At 45.8% G+C, this 19562-nt stretch overlaps 1 protein-coding gene across 1 annotated transcript; it reads left to right on the top strand.

The window, feature by feature from the left end:
* The first annotated feature begins 1483 nt into the window (after window positions 1–1483).
* Window positions 1484–18794, top strand: LOC101682473 (zinc finger protein 665-like). The gene is given in 6 exon segments (XM_013047083.2): window positions 1484–1583; window positions 3723–3779; window positions 11361–11502; window positions 11799–11894; window positions 14142–16787; window positions 16790–18794. Coding segments are annotated over 5 exon segments (2997 nt in total). The 5' UTR covers window positions 1484–1583; window positions 3723–3764; the 3' UTR covers window positions 16888–18794.
* Window positions 18795–19562: the final 768 nt, after the last annotated feature.

Consider the following 19562-nt stretch of genomic DNA (forward strand, 5'->3'; position numbering starts at 1 on the left):
CATCCATGGATTGTATGTTCTAAAATTCACTTATGCTTTAAGAATTTGATTTTAGAGGGGCACCTGGGTGGCTCAGGGGGTTAAGCCTCTGCCTCCGTCTCAGGTCATGGTCTCAGTGTCCTGGGATAGAGGCTCGCATGGGGCTCTCTGCTCAGCCAGGAGTCCGCTTCCTCCTCTCTCTCTACCTGCCTCTCTCCCTACTTGTGATCTTTGTCGGTCAAATAAACAAATAAAATCTTAAAAAAAAAATTGGTTTTAGGGATGCCTGGGGTGCTCAGTCGGTTAAATGTCTGCCTTCTGGCTGCTTTTGGCTCAGGTCGTGATCCCAGAATCTCTTGATCAAGTCTCGCATGGGGCTCCTTGCTTCTCCCTCTGCCTGCTGCTCCCCCTTGCTTGTGCTCTCTCTCTCACAAATAAATAAATAAAATCTTTTAAAAAAGAAAGGAAGAATTTGCTTTTAGACTTTAAAATCGTGAACCCAGGTAAAACTACTCTGATGCGTGGGCTCGTGTTTACCCTTGTGTTTGAGCGTGGTCCCGGGTTGAGCTGGCAATGTATGGCAAACTCCAGTCTCCTACCAATCCCAAAGGCCCCTCACCATTTGGAACAGAGTGACAGTGTCCTCGGCCTGTGCTCTGGCCTCTCATGATCCTTTTTATGGTAAAACTGTCGGAAGGATGCGCACCTAACGGCTCCGTACGGTCACCTCTGGGAGAAGGTGCGAACCCCTTTTTTCTTCTCGTTTCTATGCGTTTTGACTTAACTTCGATTTTTCTGTATTTTATCTGAAATGTTTGTCATTCCCCCCCTTTATTTCGTTTTCATTCACATCTTTTAAAAATTGCCTGGCTGGGCAATCAATGGATCGCAAGACCTAATTTGGCTCAAACTTTTCATCTGTGCTCCGGAATCTGCCTCGTGGGGCATCTTTGAAGAGGCCCCCCCTCACCGCCTGGCAGGAGAGGCCTTGGATCTGGGTTTGGGAACACGAGCGGGACGCGGGGTGATGTGGGCGCCTGAAGGGGTGGCGGTGGGGTGACCTGGGGGCGGGGTGGAGTATATGGGGGCGAGGTGGGGTGGGAGTCGCGGTGAAATTGGGGAGGGGCGTGTCCGCGCAGGTCCCGCCCCGCACGTGGGCGGAGCCTCCCGCGGGGCTCGCGGCGCGCGCGCGGCCAGGCTGGCGAAGGGCTCAGTGCGCAGGCGCGCGTCTTTCCGCCGCGGCGCTATCTGGGGGTCTCGGGCCTACCCGGCACCTGCGAGGTGGCGGACGCGGGAGGCGGGCGGCGGGTCGCGCAGGTTCTGGCCCTGGTCCGCGCCGGCCGTCCGAGGCTGCAGCGCGGAGCGTGGGGACGGGGGGCGGCAGACCCCGGCCCGCTCAGGTCGCCTACTCCCTCCCCCCGGTGGGGCCCGCGTCCACCCAGAATGGGGGCGCCCCTGGGGCCTCCGGGCGAACGCGCAGGAAGGGCCGCGTTTTGGGGGCTGGCAGCGCCCCCCGCGGGGTCTCCGTCCTCGTAGGTGCCGAAGGGGCCCGTGCGCGGCCGCGAGGACTGAGCGCCGGCTGCCACCGGCCGGGGGTCGCCGAGGTAGGACTGGGACCGGGTGCCGCCCCCTGCATGCCGTACATCGGTGACCGGAATGTGTTGCCCGGCTCGCCTGGGCGGTGGGACTCCCTGGGTCGGTGCAGATTGGGGGGCGCGCGGGAGCAGCGGGGCCTCCCCGCGGTGTGCCCCACCCCCGGGCGGCCCCCCGCCCCCGCATCTGCGCTGTCCAGGGCCTGAGAGCGCTTCTCCGCGGCCAGCCCGCCTTTTTCCTCGGTCCCCTGCTTTGCGTTCCCTGAGAGGGGCCGTGTGTTCTCGGGGAGACGGGTCTGGGGCCTCTGATGAAGCTTCTGCTGGAGGGAGTTTCTTCCTTAGGTTCTCCCGGAGCAGAGCAGGTCTACTGAGGCAGGAAGGGGCGGGCTCCGGGAGCAGGAATCTCACCGGGAGGAGCCCTGTGCAGAGCTTCGGACCAGAGGCAGAAGAAAGGCAGAAAAAGAGCATAGGGGGCCCCGAGTGATTTCACCACCTTCAGGAGAAGGGAGCTGGGGCCAAGTGGTGGCAGGGGACGGACTCTCTGAGAAATGTCACCTAGTTGGCTCCACAGCTGGGAAGCTTTTGTTTTTAGCTCTACCGTCAAGAGCACTCTTCCCTCCCTTCACTCTCCACTGATTCTTTCTGGAAGGTGGGCCGCTTTCTAACCGTGACCTGTCACCAGGTCAGGCATCTGGAGATGTGTACTTGGGTCTTCCAGGGTCTTTCCACAGCAGATCTTGATCTTACAGGGTCAGGAGTAGTAGTTCAGGGAGGGTTTGCCGGGGTTTTCTGTTTTGTCTCATTTGGTGCAAGAGGGAAAAAGAACCTGAAAGGAAAAATGACTTGTCTAGGATCCATAAAAAGGTGAATAGAAGCCAGAGTCCCTGACTCCTGGCTCAGTCCTGTCCACACAATCACATCAAGATAAGTTTCCTCTTAAAAGATGCTTTTGAGGTGTCCTCTGGGTGGCTCAGTGGGTTGAGGCCTCTGCCTTTGGCTGGGGTCATGATCCCAGGGTCTTGGGGTGGAGCCCTGCATGGGGCTCTCTGCTCAGCGGGGAACCTGCTTCCCCCTCTCTCTCTGCCTGCCTATCTGCCTGCTTGTGATTTCTGTCAAGTAAGTAAATAAAATCTTTAAAAAAAAAAAAAGATGCTTTTGAGAAACACCAATCGAATTAGAAGAAACAGTTTCTTCAAAGATTTACATTTAAGGTATGTATCCCTTTTCCCAAAGCTTTGAGGATTCTTGGACTTGGAGTGAATGTTATTGTTAGTAAATCAGATACACGAAATAGCCTTTAGGGTTTGCTTTCCCCTGTAACATCACTTTTTTGTTGTTGTTTTTAAAATTTACTTATTTGTTATTTATTTACTTTATTGGGTTATTTGCCAGAGATAGAGTGAGAGAGCGAGAGCCAGAGAGAGAGGGAGGGTCAGGCAGAGGAAGAAGTTGGCTCCCTGGGATCCTGACCTGAGCTGAAGGCAGATGCTTAACCAAATGAGCCACCCAGGTGTCCCTGATTTTACATTTATTTAGAAAGAGCATTGGTGCGAAAGTGGTGGGGGGAGGGGCAGAGGGAGAGAAAGAGAATCCCAAGCAGTCTCCACACTCTTCATGGAGCCCGTGATCAGGATCCCAGCCAAACTCGAGTCGGTAGTTCAACCAGCTGAGCCACTCAGGCGCCCTACAAGATCAGTTTAAATGAAGACATTGTATTTCATATTTTGACATGCCAGCATTTGCTTAAATAGTTCTGTTTTAAGGGGCACCTGGGTGGCTCAGTTTGTTGGGCATCTGACTCTTGATTTCTGCTCAGGTCATGATCTTGGGGTCATGGGATAGAGCCCCTCGTCAGGCTCTGCACACAGCATGGAGTCTGCTTGGCCCTCTGCCTCTGCTCGCCCCCACACGTGCACACGCACACTCGCAAAAATCCTCCAATAATAAGTTTTATTTTAAACGTTTCTGTGTTAGTGGGAGGGGGACATAGTTAAAGCAGTAGGAAACTGCAGGTTTAAGGAGTCAAAGGGGGACGGATGTTACCTTCCCTCTCTTTTCCAGGATCAGAGGTTGGCCAGCTGGTGTGTAGAACCGGGGAGCTACGGGGCCGGCCGGCTCTCATTACCCTGGCGGGCTTTCCTCCTCTTACAGGTGCCTTCCCAGCGTTTGGCATTCTACCCAGAACAGCAGAAAATGAACAAATCCCAGGTGAGTGGTTTCTTTTCTTTATTGCATATTTCATTTTCCAGCAGATTTTGTGGTTTTTGTAAGTGTGTTCATAAAGTAGAAAAGTCAGAATAGATAAAAAGCTGCTTCTGGGTAAATAAAGAGTGAGTGGTCCCTTTGTAACCTGTGGTGGTGGCTGTGAGTCATGTGACTGTTCCATCGTCACAGGTGAGCCTCACGTTTGTCTTTGAGCTTCCTGATCTACATAGGATTTTCAGTGACCACAGAGAGGAACCGGCCAGTTACTCCTGGGACGAAAGACTTAGTGACCCTGGAGTCTGGGAAAAAACGTCTTTGAAGTTCTTCAGGTGGTGAAGAGCCTTCTGGTCACCCCTGTGTGCCTATAATCATTCTTCACTGGAGGTAGAGGTCAGACCTCAGGTTTTATTAGGGACCAAAGTGCTGCTGGACTCCGGAGAGCTTCCTGAACGTCCGCTCTGATCTAGGGACAAAACCCTCAGGCTCTCTGGAGGCACGAAAGGGATGGCTTCTTCTGAGCTCCTCAAACAGTTGGACGGCAGATGGGTCCAACTCCGTTTTTGGCAAATGCTTGTGCACTCTTAGGTCACGTTTCTTTCATTTTGATAAAGTATATATAACAAAATTCATCATTTTAACCGTTTGACCGGAAGTGTACAGCTCAGTGGCGTGAATTACTTTCACAGTGTTGTGCAACCGTTACTCCTATTTTTGTAACTTTCTTGGCTGCCCAGACAAATCTCTGTAATCCTTGGCCAGTAAGTAACTCGCGGTCCTCCCAGCCCCGGTAACCAAATCTTCCTCTCGGAATTTCTCTATTCTGGGTATTTTATATACATGGAATCACACAGTCTCTGTCCTTTTGTGTCTTGCTTCTTTCACTTCATGTAACATTTTCAGGGTTCATCCCTGTCGTAGCGTGTATCAGAACTTCCTTCCTTGCGGTGTCTGCGTAATCTTTCGTTTTACGGATGTATCACCTTCTCATCCATTCGTGTGTTAATGGACACTTCGGGTTGTTTCCATCTTTTGGCCCTTGAGAATAGTGTTGCTGTGAGCGTTCCAAGTACAAGGATCTGCCTACCCGTTCGCATTTCAGTGCACTGGGGGTATCCTCACTTCTTCTGCATTACTTGCCTAAATATGTCCTGATAAAACTTAGCAGTCATGTCTCTGCCGTGGATGCCAGCGGGTGTTTTCCAGACCTTACTGTACTAGAACATTCGGCAGCATGTGGCAGTTAACCCACTTTGACCTTCTAGAAAGGCCTCTTTCTATGGCATTTTGTGGCATGTTCTTCTGGCTTTTTCCCTGCTCTGGTTTCTTTGTCTCTCTCATGGCATCTCCTCCTCTTCGACCCATTCTCACGGCTTTTCCTCAAATTCCCATCCTTTGCTCCCTCCTCCTGTTACTCCGCCAGTCCTTTCTGTTTCCTGCCCGCTGTGGTGGTGGTACCAAGTGTTAGCCTGGGCTCTCCCCTCACGTGCCCTTCTCCGCGCCGGTGGCCGAAGTCTCCTCTGTTTTCCACGTTCCGAAGTTAAAGTGATGGTTTGCAGCCTCCCCCATTTCCCATCTAATCTCGCCTGCCCATCCCCTGTCGGGTGGTGGGCCATCTGCGGGGCACAGGTAAAGGAAGCCCTGGAATGGCATTCATCCTGAAGCCTTTGCTCCCTTACATTAACACGTGTGCATCTCCGTTTTACTACTTTTCAGATGGCAACAGTTCTTAAACCTGTTCTTCCTACTGAATTCTTTCTCCCTTTTCAGAGCTTAATTTTCTCTTCCCTGGACTGTTGGAAGAGCTGCTCGCTTCTTCGTCCCCCAGATTACTTCTGTCCTCCTGAGTAATTAACCTGAAATGCTATTCTGGGGTGCTTGGGTGGCTCGGTGGGTTGAGTATCTGACTCTTGGTTTTGGCTCGGGTCATGATCTTGGGGGTTGTGGGATCGAGCCCCCTCTCGGGTTCAGTGCTCGGCGGGGAGTCTGCTTGAAGATTGTTTTCCTCTGCCCCTCCCCCCCCCACATAAGCGTGCTTTCTCTCTGTTTAAAGTAAATTCATAGGGCGCCTCGGTAGTGGTAAAGTAACAGACATATAGGGGGTACCTGGGTGGCTTGGTTGTGATGTATAATTTTATGTGTTATTGGTTTCATTTTGCTAAGATTTTGTTGAGGATTTTTGCTTCTCTGTTGATGGAAGATACTGGTCTGTAGTTTTCTTTTCTTGGGATGTCTCTCTTATTTTGGTATTAGGGTAAGGATGGCCACATAGAATGAAACAGGAACTGTTCCCTTTTGTGTCTGTCTTCTAGAGGAGATTGTAGAGAGGTATTATAATTTCTTCCTTAAGTGTTCGGTAGGATTTTTACCAATGAACCAATCTAAGCCTGGTGCTTTCTGTTTTGGAAGATTATTAATTATTTTATTTGTTTGTTTATTTTTAAAGATTTTATTTATTTATTGGACAGAGATCACATGCAGGCAAAGAGGCAGGCAGAGAGAGAGAGGAAGGGAAGCAGGCTCCCTGCTGAGCAGAGATCCCGATGCGGGGCTCAATCCCGGGACCCTGAGATCATGACCTGAGCTGAAGGCAGGGGCTTAACTCACTGAGCCACCCAGGCACCCCCCTATTTATTTATTTTTAAAGATACTATTTATTTATTTATTTGACAGCACAAGCAGGCAGAACGGCAGGCAGAGGGAGAGGGAGAAGCACACTCTCCACTGCTGACATCGGTCTTGATCCCAGGACATTGGAATCATGACCCAAGCCAAAGGCTTAACTAACTGAGCCACGCAGATGCCCCAAGATTAACAACTATTGACTCATGTTCCTTGATAGATGTAGACATAGATTTTGTATTTCTTCTTCTTCTTCTTCTTTTTTTTTTTTTTAAGATTTTATTTATTTATTTGACAGACAGAGATCACAAGTAGGCAGAGAGAGAAGGGGAAGCAGGTGCCCTGCTGAGCAGAGGAGAAGCACATATCTGTTAAGGATTATTATATCTTCTTGGAGAGTTGACACTTTCTTCATTATGAAAGCCTCTCTTTATCCTTGATAGCTTTTCTTTGAAGTCGGCTCTGTCTGAAAGTAAGATAGGCCCCTGCTTTCTTTTGATCAGTATTATCATGGTATATCTTTCCAGCCATGTAGTTTGATGGGTTCATTCTTTAAGGAACAATTTTTTCCCAGTTTTTTTTCTTGTGGCATAGAAAATTTACCATTTTAATTATCTTAAGGGTACAGTTTGGTGGTGGTAATACATTCATAATGTGCAACCATCACCATCTGTTCCTGTAGGTCTTTTAGAATCTTATAAAACTGAAGCTCTGTGCCCATTGAGTAATAACCCTCTATTCCTCCTTTCTTGTCCCGAGCAACCACCATTCTGCTCTGTCTCTATGATATTCTCTTATGCGTAATGTCTTAAAGGTTCATCTATATTGTAGCAAGTGTCAGAACGTCATTCCTTTTCTCTAACTGAATAACCCTCGATCTTATGTACATACCACGTTTGCTTCTCCATTTGTCTGTTGATGAGCACTAGGGTTGCTTCCACATTTTAGCTATTGTGAATAATGCTGCTGTAAATACGGAAGTACAGATACGCCTTTAAGACCCTGTTTTCAGTTCTTTGGGGTATAGAACCCAAAGTAGAATTACTGGGTCATATGATAAATCTGTTTTTCACTTTTTAAGAACTGCCATGCCCTTCCGTACTGGTTGTACCATTCCACGTCCCCACCAGCATTTCTTCACGTCCTCTCAAGCGTGTGTTTTGTGTGTGTGCACACGTGTGTTTTATAGTAGCTGTCCTAATGGGTATGAGGCGGTATCTCGTTGTAGTTTTAATTTGCATTTCCCTAATGATCAGTGATGTTGAGCGTGTTCTTATGTGTTTATTGGCAATTTTTGTGTCTTCTGTGGAAAAATATCTGATGAAGAATTTTGCCCATTTTTGAATTGGATGTTTGTGGTGTGTGTGTGTGTGTATGTGTGTGTGTGTGTTTAGAGCCCTCTATATATTCTGGGAATTAATGCCTTATCAGATAGATGACTTGCAAATATTTTATCCCGTTCTGTGCGTTGCATTTTACTCTGTTGACAGCATCTTTTGATGCACAAAATTCTTAATTTTCAGAAAGTCCACTTTGTTTTTTTTCCCTTTTGTGGCCTGTGCATCATATCCAATGAATTATAGCCAGATCTAGTGTCATGAAGATTTTGCCTTATGTTTTTTCTAAGAGTTTTATAGTTTAAAATAGTACATTTAGGTCTTTGATCCACTTAAGTTAATGTTTGTATGTGGTGTTAAATAGGAGCCCAGTTTCATTCTTTGTCTGTGGATACCCAATATTCCCAGTGCTGTTTGTTGAAAAGACTGTCTTTTACCCATGGAATGGTCTTGGCACCCTTATAAAAAATTATCTGGCCACAAATGCGGGGGTCTAATTCTGGGCTCTCTATTCCCTGAGTCTGGGTGTCTGTCTATATTCCTGTGCTACACTGTTTTGATTTTTGTCACTTCGTATTGAGTTTTGTAACTAGGGAGTATGAGTCCTCCAGCTCTTCTTTTTCAAGGTTGTTTTGGGCATTTCCTTGGGCAAAGGATCTCCCTTTGACATTCCATGTGAAATTTTAAGAGGAGTTTTTCTATTTCTGTAAAAGACATCACTGGGATTTTGAGAGAGATTGCGTTGATTCTGTAGATCACTGTGCGTAGTGTTGGCATCTTCACAATATTAAGTCCTCCAATCCATGAATGTGGACAGTGCCCCACCTAGTTAGGTCTTTAATTTCTTTAGGCAGTGTTCTGTGGTGTTCCTTGTGCGATTTTTCACCTCCTTTGTTCATTCCTAAGTATTTTATTCGTTTGGCGTGATTGTAAATGGGATTGTTTTTATAACTTCCTTTTCAAATTGTTGTTCGTGTACAGAAATGCAGCCACTTCCTGTGTGTTGATTTCTATCCTTCCTCCTACTTTGCTGAATTCATTTATCAACTCTAACATTTTTTGTGTGTACTCTCCAGGGTTTTCTACATACACCATCATACCATTTGCAAATAGATATAATTTTACTACTTCTTTCCGATTTGAATGTTTTGTTTCATTTCCTTCCTTCCTTCTCTCCTCCTCTGTCTCTCTCTCGTAATTCTTATGGCTAAAATTTCCAGTACTAGATTGAACAGAAGAGGCATAAGTGGGCATCCTTGTCTTTTTCCTGATTCTAGAGGAATAACTTTCTGCTTCCACCAATAAGTGTGATGTTTGCTGTGGGTTTTTCCATGTATGACTTTTATTATGTTGAGGGGGGTTCCTGCTACCCCTAGTTTCTTGAGTCTTTTTATCGTGAAGAACGAGTGTTGGATTTTCTCAAATGCTTCTTCCATGCCAGTTGTGATGATTGTGTGTTTTTCCCCCTCATTCCCTTAACGTATGGTGTGTTGTGTTGATCGATTTTCATATTTGGAGCCATCCTCACGCTCCAGGAATAAACTACACTTGGCCAAAGCTGGTAGTCCTTTTATTATTATGCTGCCGAATTTGGTTTGCTAGTATTTTGTTGAGGATTTTTATAGCAGTGTTCATAAGGGATAATGGTCTGTAGGTTTCTCTCAGTGTCTTTTTCTGGCATTGGTATGAGGGTGATGCTGGCCTCACTCAATGAGTTAGGAAGTATTCACTCCCCTTCAATTTTCTGGAAAAGTCTGAGGAGGATTGGTATTCACTCCTCTTTAAAATGTTGGTAGAAAAAAATAAATAAATAAATAAATAAAATGTTGGTAGAATGATACAGCGAAGCCATGAGGTCCAGGACTGTATTTGTTGGGATAGTCCTCAGTACTGACCCAGTGTCCTTACTAGTTGCAGTTCTGTTCAGACCTTCTGTTTTCATCCTGATTGAGCCTTGACTGGGTTTTGTGTTTCTAGAATTTTCTCCATTACCTCTTGGTTACCCAAATTGTTGGCATGCAGTGGTTCGTACTACTCTTATAAACCTTTTTATTTCAGCAGAACTGGTAGAAATGTTCCTATTTTCATTTCTGACTCCTGAAGTCTTCTTTTTTTCCTTACTCCATTTAGGCAAAAATTTGTTCTGTTCATCTCTTCAAACAACTGGCTTTTGTTTTCATTTTACCTGTTGTTTTTATCTCTTGTTTATTTCTGCTCTAATCTTATTTCCTTCCAGCAGGTGGGTTTGGGTTTAATTTTCTTGTTTTTCTGGTTCTTTAAGTTGTAAAGTCAGGTTATTGATTTGAGAGCTGTAAGGGTGATGGCTTTCAAGTCCTTTGTGGTTCCTCCTTATCCTCAGGGTCACACCTGCTGCCTGCTGAGGGCCCAGGATGCTTCAGCGGAAAGGAAATAGTGGGTTGTCTTATTTAACTTTTAGCCAGGAAAAAAAAACCAAATTAAGTTTATCATTATTGTGTGGACTGGAAGTCTGTATATATTATCCGTTAAGAAGTAAATAAATTGGGAGATGCTCAAACTTTATTCCTAGGGTGAGGGTGAATTATTCTGGAGACACTACAGTATAGGAATGAACCCAGACTTGCTGTGTAGTATCCCAGGACACCTTGGCAAATCTCTATCATCTTATAGCCCTACACACTGTTCTGTCACACTTCTGGGTGTGTCTCCTGACTACTTGGCCCTGCTCACGTCACGGTGCCACATTAATGACGATCTCCGGCTTCGTGAAGCCCAACTTGACAATACAAAACAGAACCCCATTTTCTGCCATTACTTAATACTCTCTGTAAATGATTTTAGCACAGCTCGCACAATACCTTATTACAGCATAAGTGTTCATAAATCTGATTTGTCTCCTTATTAAGACTGAAGCTCCTGGGTCTCCTTATTAAGACTGAAGCTCCTGGGGCTAAGCTTCGGTGGCTCAGTTAGTTGAGTGTCTGATGTTTGATTTTGGCTCAGGTCATGATCTCAGGGGCCTGGGCTCGAGCCCTCTGATGGGCTCTGTGCTCAGCGGGGAGTCTGCTTCTCTCCCTTGCCCTCTACCCCTCCCCCCAACTCACATGCTCTTTCAAATAAATCTTAAAAAAAAGAAAAAGGCTTAGGCTCCTTAAGGGCAGGAAAAAAGAACAGGATTTGTTTAGTTTAATATTCCTTGCAGAGTAAGACAGTTTCAGAAACACAGTAAGAACTTCATTTTTTTTGTTTAAATTAATAAGCTAATACTGGGTTTTCTGGGTTTTCCCATCACGTTCAGTTTATCCACAAAGTAAAAACAAAAGACATTATAGAATAGGCCACATAGAGGCGCCTGGGTAGCTCAGTGGGTTAAGCCTCTGCCTTCAGCTCAGGTCATGATCTCAGGGTCCTGGGATCGAGCCCCACATGGGGCTCTCTGCTCAGCGGGGAGCCTGCTTCCCCCACCCTCTCTGCCTGCCTCTCTGCCTACTTGTGATCTCTGTCTGTCAAATAAATAAATACAATATTAAAAAAATGCAATAGGCCACATGTACACTTTTATGGTAAACTTGCAAAGTAAACATGTTAAGGCTTGTCTCCCACTTGTCTGTTTCATGTCACCCAATGCTGCTCTCTTTGGCTTGAACAGAAATGTGCTGGTCAGGGATCCGTGTCATTCAGGGATGTGACTGTGGACTTTACCCGGGACGAGTGGTCACAACTGACGGGCACACAGAGGACACTGTACCGGGACGTGATGCTGGAGAACTACAGTCACCTGGTCTCAGTGGGTGAGGGTGTTCCCTGTGTCCCGTCTCACAGCACGCATTTCCTTTCTTCCTTCGTAGCTGCCAGAGTTTGTGGGCCCCTGAAGGAGTGTTGAATGATACTGTGTGTGTATCTCATGATCTCATGGGTCAGAGATGCTCCCATCGGGCACAGAAAGGACGCTGTGTTCTTGCCTCCCTAATGCAAGGTGCACCCGGGCATCTTTATCACGTGGCTCCTGAAGCTGCACCTTCCTCGTCCTCCAGGGGCCTTATGTCGAAGCAGCTGTGACGAGTTTTACCCTGTATTCCACTTGCAGGGTGTCACCTCGCCAAACCAGAGGTGATCTTCAGGCTGGAGCAAGGCGAGGAGCTGTGGCCCTCAGACGCAGGGATCCCAGACCAGGGTGATCAAGGTGAGTTAGTCGTTGCGGCGGAAAGAAGAACCTGACAGAAATCAGGTCCCAGGTGGGTCGGTTCTGAGGTTGGTGTGTGTGTCTCTGTAATTCAATTTTGGGTCCTCAGACCTTTGGAAGTAGCTGAGCAGCGAGCTGGCAGACCTCCAGTCACCCAAGTCACCCCTGTCTGTCACTTGTAAATACTTGCCCTCTTCTGCCTGATAGCCGGTGTGGAACCCTGCCTTCTTCGCCTTAGACCTTTGTCTTTGGTTTCTTTCTCTAGTATTCTTCTTCCTCCATTTCATGGACTGTTTCCTCTTTATTTTTCCCTCTGGCCATCCATCCATCCATCCATCCGTCTGTCCATCCATCCATCCATCCTTCTGTCCTTCTGCAGATGTTCCTCCTGCGTGCCACTCGTGTTCTTGGTGCTGGAGATATGCTGGTGAACTAACAATGTTCCTGAGCTCTTAGAGCTTACAAGCGAGCAGGAGAAGATAGATGTAAACGAAAAAAAATTACCTCTCAAGTGGTGACAAGATCCATGAAGAGAATTAAAGCAGGCTAAAAGGAGATTGTGGGGTGTGCTCTTTTAAAAGGTGGCCAGAGAATGCCTTTTTGATGAGGTCCACATTAGAGCAGGATACTGAGTTTTCCAGGGAGAAGGAAGAGCCAGGCCATGCTCTTGTGGTAGCTGTTGGTTGGAAGAGCTCTGGGAATGGCAGGGGGCCATCATGGCTGTAGGGGTGCTGAGAGGGACATTGGTAGGGGCTGACTTCGGAGAGGTAGCCAGAGCCCAGAGGAGGATGCCTTACAGGACAAGCTAAGGGCTTTGATTCTGCTTTAGGTGAGAGGGACAACTGTTCATGGATTTCCACAAAAGAGTGTTTTAAAAGAATTTCTCTGGCTACTGCCCAGAGAAAATCAGAGATGAGCATGAGGGTGGTTGATGAAAGTAGAAACAGAGACGGAATGTTGGGCTGCTTCCCCCAGCGCAATGCCAGTTACCCACTGATCTGGCAGATTTCAATTTATTGTTCATGCTGATAGTCTCAGTAGTGCCATGGAGGAAGTTGAACAAAATCAGGTTATTTATAGCATTTGAGGGCATGGTTTCAGGTATATTTTTAACATAGGAACTTGATAACCATTGAGTAAGGACCATAATATAGTTTCGGATGTGTGGATGTGTGGACACAACAAAGATTGAAGGGTCTTGGAGAATAAGTTTATTATTAATTGGAATGTTGAACAGTTTGTTTAAAAGGTTTGGGGGCAAGATTCTGAACTGAACAGTCAAATTGCTTGCAACTCTTAGCTTCCCGGGCAAGTGTTCCAGAGTAGTACAGTCCTGTTCTGAAGACAGAATACTGGTCAGGTTAATGTAGGGACTGGGCTGTGTGGGTGTGGATGGTTTCGGTTCTCAGCAGAGCAGAACTGCTTGCCGTGGTTCAGGTAAGCTGTGATGGGGGCTTCGAGTTCTGAGCTGGTGCGTGTGAGGAGGCGGGGCTGCACCGTGTGGAGAAGCGGGTCTGCCACTGAGTCCAAGGTGGCCTTGGAGAGAGGGGCAAGGGTAAGGGTTAGGGGTGGGCGGTGTTTACCGATGTGGCAGACTGGGCAGGAGATGTTTGGGGGAAGTTTAAAATTTAACATCTACTAATTCTAAAACCTGAAGTCCTTTAGATTTTAGTTCTATTCGGATAGCCAGTCCCTGCTTTAGTTCTAGACTTGGTAAGCAGATCAGTTCTCAAAAGCAGTCTTCTGGTGTATTACATTTCACCATTTCTTGACCAAAGTTCATTTGCTAGTAGGTTCTTAAGAATTCATGAGAACAGTACTTCCCTGCATTCTTACAAATACAGACTTCCTGGTGTTACTTCAACTGAGGATCATTTTGTCTACATATAAAATTATTGGGATTTACTTTTAGTGTTTAAGGATTTTGTAATTCTTTCTTCACTGCTTTTAGCACTGAATTCTATTACGGATGCCTGAAATCAGCTTGATTTTTTTTTTTCTCCTCTTAAAAATGACTGACTTCAGGTTCTGGGGATGTGATGTGCAGCAGGGTGACTGTGGTTACTAGTACAATAAGTACAGTGGAAAGTTGTGGAGAGTAGATGTTGATTGTTCTAACCACACACAATTTACCTGGGTTAACTGAATATGATGATAGATATTTTGATTATCTTGATTTTGATAATCATAGGAAATGTGTTAACATTTTTGAAGTACACTTAATTTTTCTTCTTTATGACCTTACAGACAGAAACCAGGAAGACCAAGACAAACATTTGTGGCGAGTTTCACTCATCAGCAAAAAATCACTGACTAAGAACAGAGAGAATGTTTTCAGAGAAACACCCTGTCAGGATGTCTCTCGTGGAAAACGTTTGAAAAATGTTTCAGAATCAATTTTTAGTAATAACAATTATTCAGGTAAGAACTCTGATGAAATTAATGCATGTGGGAAGTTACTATCTGGTAATAACCAAGGAAATACTCATACTGGAAAAAAGTCTGGCGAACAGAACCTAGGTGGGAAATCCCCAAGTCCTATTGAGGGATGTACTGAACAACAGAAAATTCAAACTTTGGGGCCACTTTTTGAAAATAATGAATGTGGAGAGATCTTTCTTAATAAGGCAGCTGTCATTACACCTACGAGGGCTCAAACAGAAGAGCAATCCTGTGATTCTAAGGAACAGGGACGAAATACCAGAGATGAGTCAGCCCTTGAAGTCCTTCAGGAAACTCACACAAGGAAGAACCGCTGTGAGGTTGATGAGTGCTGGAAGTCAACCCTCCTAAAACATCAGAAAGTTAATGTGGAATGTAATGACAACGAGACTAATTTCAGCAAGAAGTCCCATGACACTCAACCTCCCGAAACTCACACAGGAGAGAAAACCTTTGAATGTAGTCACTGCCAGAAATCTTTCGACCAGGAGGCCCACCTGACTCAGCACCAGAAGACACACACAAGAGAGAAACCCCGTGGAAGTAATATATCTGGAAAAACCCTTCAGAAATCACAGCTCACAGACCCTCTGCATTCTCAGGCAGGAGAGAAACTCAGTGACTACGGCGAAGCCCCTGTGCCGTCAGGCCTTGCTGATCAGCAGAGAACACAGTCAGAAGGGAAGTTTTATGTGTGTAACGAGTGCAGGAAGTCTTTCCGTCATAGCTCAGCCCTCAAAGTCCATCAGAGAATTCACACGGGAGAGAAGCCCTATCAATGCACCGAGTGTGGGAAATCCTTTTATGCCAAATCAAACTTGAACCATCATCAGAGGATTCATACAGGGGAGAAGCCCTATGAGTGTACGGAGTGTGGGAAATCCTTCTGTGTGAAATCAAACTTAACTAAACATCAGAAAACACATACAGGAGAGAAACCTTTCAAATGTAATGAATGTGGGAAAACTTTCTTACAGAAGTCACAGTTTGCTGACCATCAGAGAACACACACGGGGGAGAGACCCTATATATGTAACGAGTGCGGTAAATCCTTCTACTATAAGTCAGCCCTGCACGTACATCAGGGGAAGCATACAGAAGAGAAACCCTTTAAATGCACCGACTGTGGGAAATCCTTCTGCTATAAATCTGCCTTAATTATCCATCAGGTGTCTCACACAGGGAAGAAACCCTATGACTGTAATGAATGTGGGAAAACCTTCTGTGTGAAGTCAAACCTCACTAAACATCAGAAAATTCACACTGGTTTGAAACCTTATGAATGTAATGAGTGTGGCAAAGCCTTCTCTATGAATTCGATCCTAATAGTACACCAGAGAACCCACACGGGGGAGAAACCCTATGGGTGCAATGAATGTGAGAAGTCCTTCTATAAAAAATCAGCCCTCACTAAACACCAGAAAACACACACAGGGGAGAAACCACACGCATGTAACGAATGTGGGAAGGCCTTCCATATGAAATCCACCCTGGTCATACACCAGAGAACTCACACTGGAGAGAAACCCTTTAAATGTAACGAATGTGAAAAGTCATTCTACGTGAAGTCACTTCTTAACATTCATCAGAGAAATCACACAGGAAAGAAACCCCACGTATGTAGTGAATGTGGGAAAGCCTTTTCTATGAAGTCCAATCTCACCGACCATCAGAGGACACATTCAGAAGAGAAACCCTATGAATGTAACGAATGTCAGAAGACCTTTCGCCATAAATCGACTTTAACAGTACACCAGAGAACTCACACAGGGGAGAAACCCTATAAATGTAATGAATGTGGGAAATCCTTCTATATGAAGTCAGCCCTCAGTCAACACCAGAGAATACACACAGGGGAAAAGCCTTATGAATGTAAAGAATGTGGGAAAACCTTCTTCCAGAAGTCACATCTCACGAAACATCAGCGCACACACACAGGGGAGAAACCCTATGAATGTAAGGAATGTAAAAAAACCTTCTTCCAGAAGTCACACCTCATTGAACACCAGAGAACCCACACTGGGGAGAAGCCCCATGAATGTAACAAGTGTGGGAAATCTTTTTGTTACAAGTCAGCCTTAACCATACATCAGAGAACTCACACGGAAGAGAAACCATATAAATGTAATGAATGTGAGAAATCTTTCTGTATGAAATCACACCTCACCGTCCATCAGAGAACTCACACAGGGAAGAACCCCTTTGAATGTAAGGAATGTGGGAAGACTTTTTATGTGAAGTCAAACCTCATCAATCATCAGAGGATTCATACAGGGGAGAAGCCCTATGAATGTAAGCGATGCGGGAAGTCCTTCTGTATGAAGTCGACCCTCACGGTTCATCAGCGCACACACACGGGGGAGAAGCCCTATGAATGTAACGAATGTGGGAAGTCATTCTGCAAGAAGTCGACTCTCACGAAACATCAGGTAATTCACACAAGGGAGATACCCTAAGGTGCAGCAAATGTGGAAAGCCCTCCTGTGTGAAGTCGAATTTCGTCAACACCAAGAGCACCCGTGGGAGAGACCTTAGGACCGTAGTAATGTGAAGAACTCTTGGGGAACTTCAGTCTTCAGTTGGCATTGAAAGACACAACATGGGGTGGGGGTAGGTGGGCTCTCTCTCTCAGAAAATTTCTGTGTCAGATCTTATGAAATACCAGAGAGCCCACATGGAGAGAGCCGAGAACGTCCTGTATGTGAGTGTCCATCTATGAATCTGAGAAGATGTCTCAGAGGAATCAGTCACAGGGCTCAAACCACAAAGAATGCCACAGAAGTATAAAAGCATTTACAGAGTCACAGCTTACGGATCATCAGGTAATTGATATTCGAGTGGAACTGTTACCAGTGTTTTACATGCATGAAAGCTTTTGAGGAAAAATAAAATCAGACTCTGTATAAGAAAGGAATTAATCTTGAGGGAAAATCTATCAATTTGGGAAATGTGGATACATTTTCTTTGGAAATATCGTAACACTAGAAGTCCGGATTCGGATGTGGTACAAGATGTTGAAGATGTGCCATAAGATACCTCTGACGCTAACGGTGCTCATTGTGGGATCACGAGGCCTTTGGTGGCGGCTGCTCACAGCACCAGATGCCAGAGGTGCACCTGAGGAATCGAGGCTTTGGTATATTGTGTGCAGCATAGACACGTTGTGCACGTTTGGCTTACGTGGCTGGTGTTGAAATAGGTGTCGGTAGGAAGTGTCTCCCCACAGCTCAATAATTCCCATGACAGACTTCTCACACTACAGGGCCCCCATGTGTTTCTGTATGTTTGTAGTACAGAATGCATTACAGGGGACATGCTTGACAAATTTTGAAGTTCTATACGCCAACATACTGTTCAGTGAGGATCATGGAGTACCGTCCACCGTAGGGCATGCTCCCTTCCGTGTAAGTTGAGAGGAAGTAAGTTACACACACAGTTGCTTGTTTTTGCAAAGAGAAAGGCTAGAAGGAGGAACGACAAGCTAAGAAAAATGAATTCCTATGGAGGGGGGAGTCAGGGATGGAAGCAAGGTTTGGTTACGCCTTCATAGGACATTTTGACTTTTGAACAATATAAATGATTTATATATTCAAAACCAGAAAATAAAGGCATTCTGAAATCGAAAACAGAAATGAACTTTACGTCAAATTGGTAACAACACAGAGAAAACAATTCTTACAGGAAACTTCGGAATACAGAGTTAGGACTATATATCCCTAATGGTATGTTTAAGGGCAAAGATTTGCAAAAAATTATAAACACCACTCATTTTTTGTTAGTAATAATTTGTGTTATTTTAGATCTAGTTTGTGTATGTTGTAAGATAAAGCAAAACGAAACTGTTAATGTTACCAGGAACCACACTTCCCAGTTTACAAGAAGAGATGACCATAAAAATGAAAGAATTTATGTAAAACTCCCCATGAGAAGTATGAACTGATCAGACATTATTTTTAAAAAGTGTATGTATGAGCTCGTCCGCTGAGGGTCTGGAAGCAGGGGCAGCCCCACGGATGTGCAGCCTCGGTGCCAGCATTTCCCTCTTGAGGAGCCAGGACTCCCTGGAGAAACAGCTGGTTCTAGGTCCGGGCCTTTAAGTGTCCAGGGTGAGGCTGGGAGCTCTTGGGTCAAGAAACCAAGGAAGTCCTCAAGATTAATGGGGACGCGTCAGTGGTCCCAGAGGCTACCTTGCAGGGTTTCTCCCTCGCCAAATTTGAGGTAGTTTGACGGTCCAACAGAACAACTGTAATGGATTGCACAACATTTGATTAAACAAAAATCTGTGTCCACATCAAAAGAGGGGCACGAGCTTATTTCCACCGTTGTAGGTGAATCTTACACAAGCTCCTTTCTCTTTAATGAGAAGGAAAGCATTTTCACCCTGCCCTTTTAGTAAGAGTTGTGGGAAGGATGCATGTTCTAGACAAGTATTAGCTAATAAATGTAGAAGGAATGATAGAATTTGAAAGATCATTAATTTGCAACCCCTAAGGTGTCTCGGCAAAGAGCGTCTGTGACGCGAGCATCAGTAGGTGTAAAGGACCGGGGATCTGTGCGGGGCCAGAGAACCTCCCACAGACCTCTTTTTCACTGGCCCTGGAAAAGGTACACCTTTACAATGGAATGATTAACTGCCCCCCTTTCGCCATCAGCAGTGGTGACACCACACCGTGTGCCTCCTGTTAGGGTGCGGCGTGGGGTCCACATGTCACCTGGGGGTGTGCTCTTGCCCAAGTATTTCATAGGAGTTTAGTCAGGTGATTGGTTTACAGCAGATATGAGAGAGCAGCTTCAGTGGAGGAAACCAAAATCCAGAATGTGTGGGCATCCACCAAGACAGTTGGCCTGGTGCCTCCAAAAGTCCATGTCATTTTAGAAGGAAAAGGTCGGGGCTGGGGGCTCTTTCCATCGAGAGAGACTACGAGACCTGACCAGATGCAATGTGTGGTCCTTGATTGGATCCAAACCCCACTCAGCTCGAAAAGACATCCACGTGGGTACTTCTGAGGCCTTTGGAGGAACTGAAATGTGGATGGCATTGGATCATGTTAGGGAATCCGAGTAGTTTTCTTCAGTGTGATAATGGTGGTTATGAGTGCGAGTCTCTAGGACACTATGCAGAACAGAGGTGGGCTGTCGGTTCTGCCGCTGGGAAATGGTTTGGGACAGGAATGTGCATTATTAGAGGAAGCAGGAAATAGGGCAAAAATCTCAGCAAACGCTGAG

The sequence above is a fragment of the Mustela putorius genome, unplaced genomic scaffold, assembly GCF_011764305.1.
Source record: "Mustela putorius furo isolate JIRA1106 unplaced genomic scaffold, ASM1176430v1.1 tig00000139_pilon_pilon_pilon, whole genome shotgun sequence".
In the NCBI taxonomy this organism is placed as follows: Eukaryota; Metazoa; Chordata; class Mammalia; order Carnivora; family Mustelidae; genus Mustela; species Mustela putorius.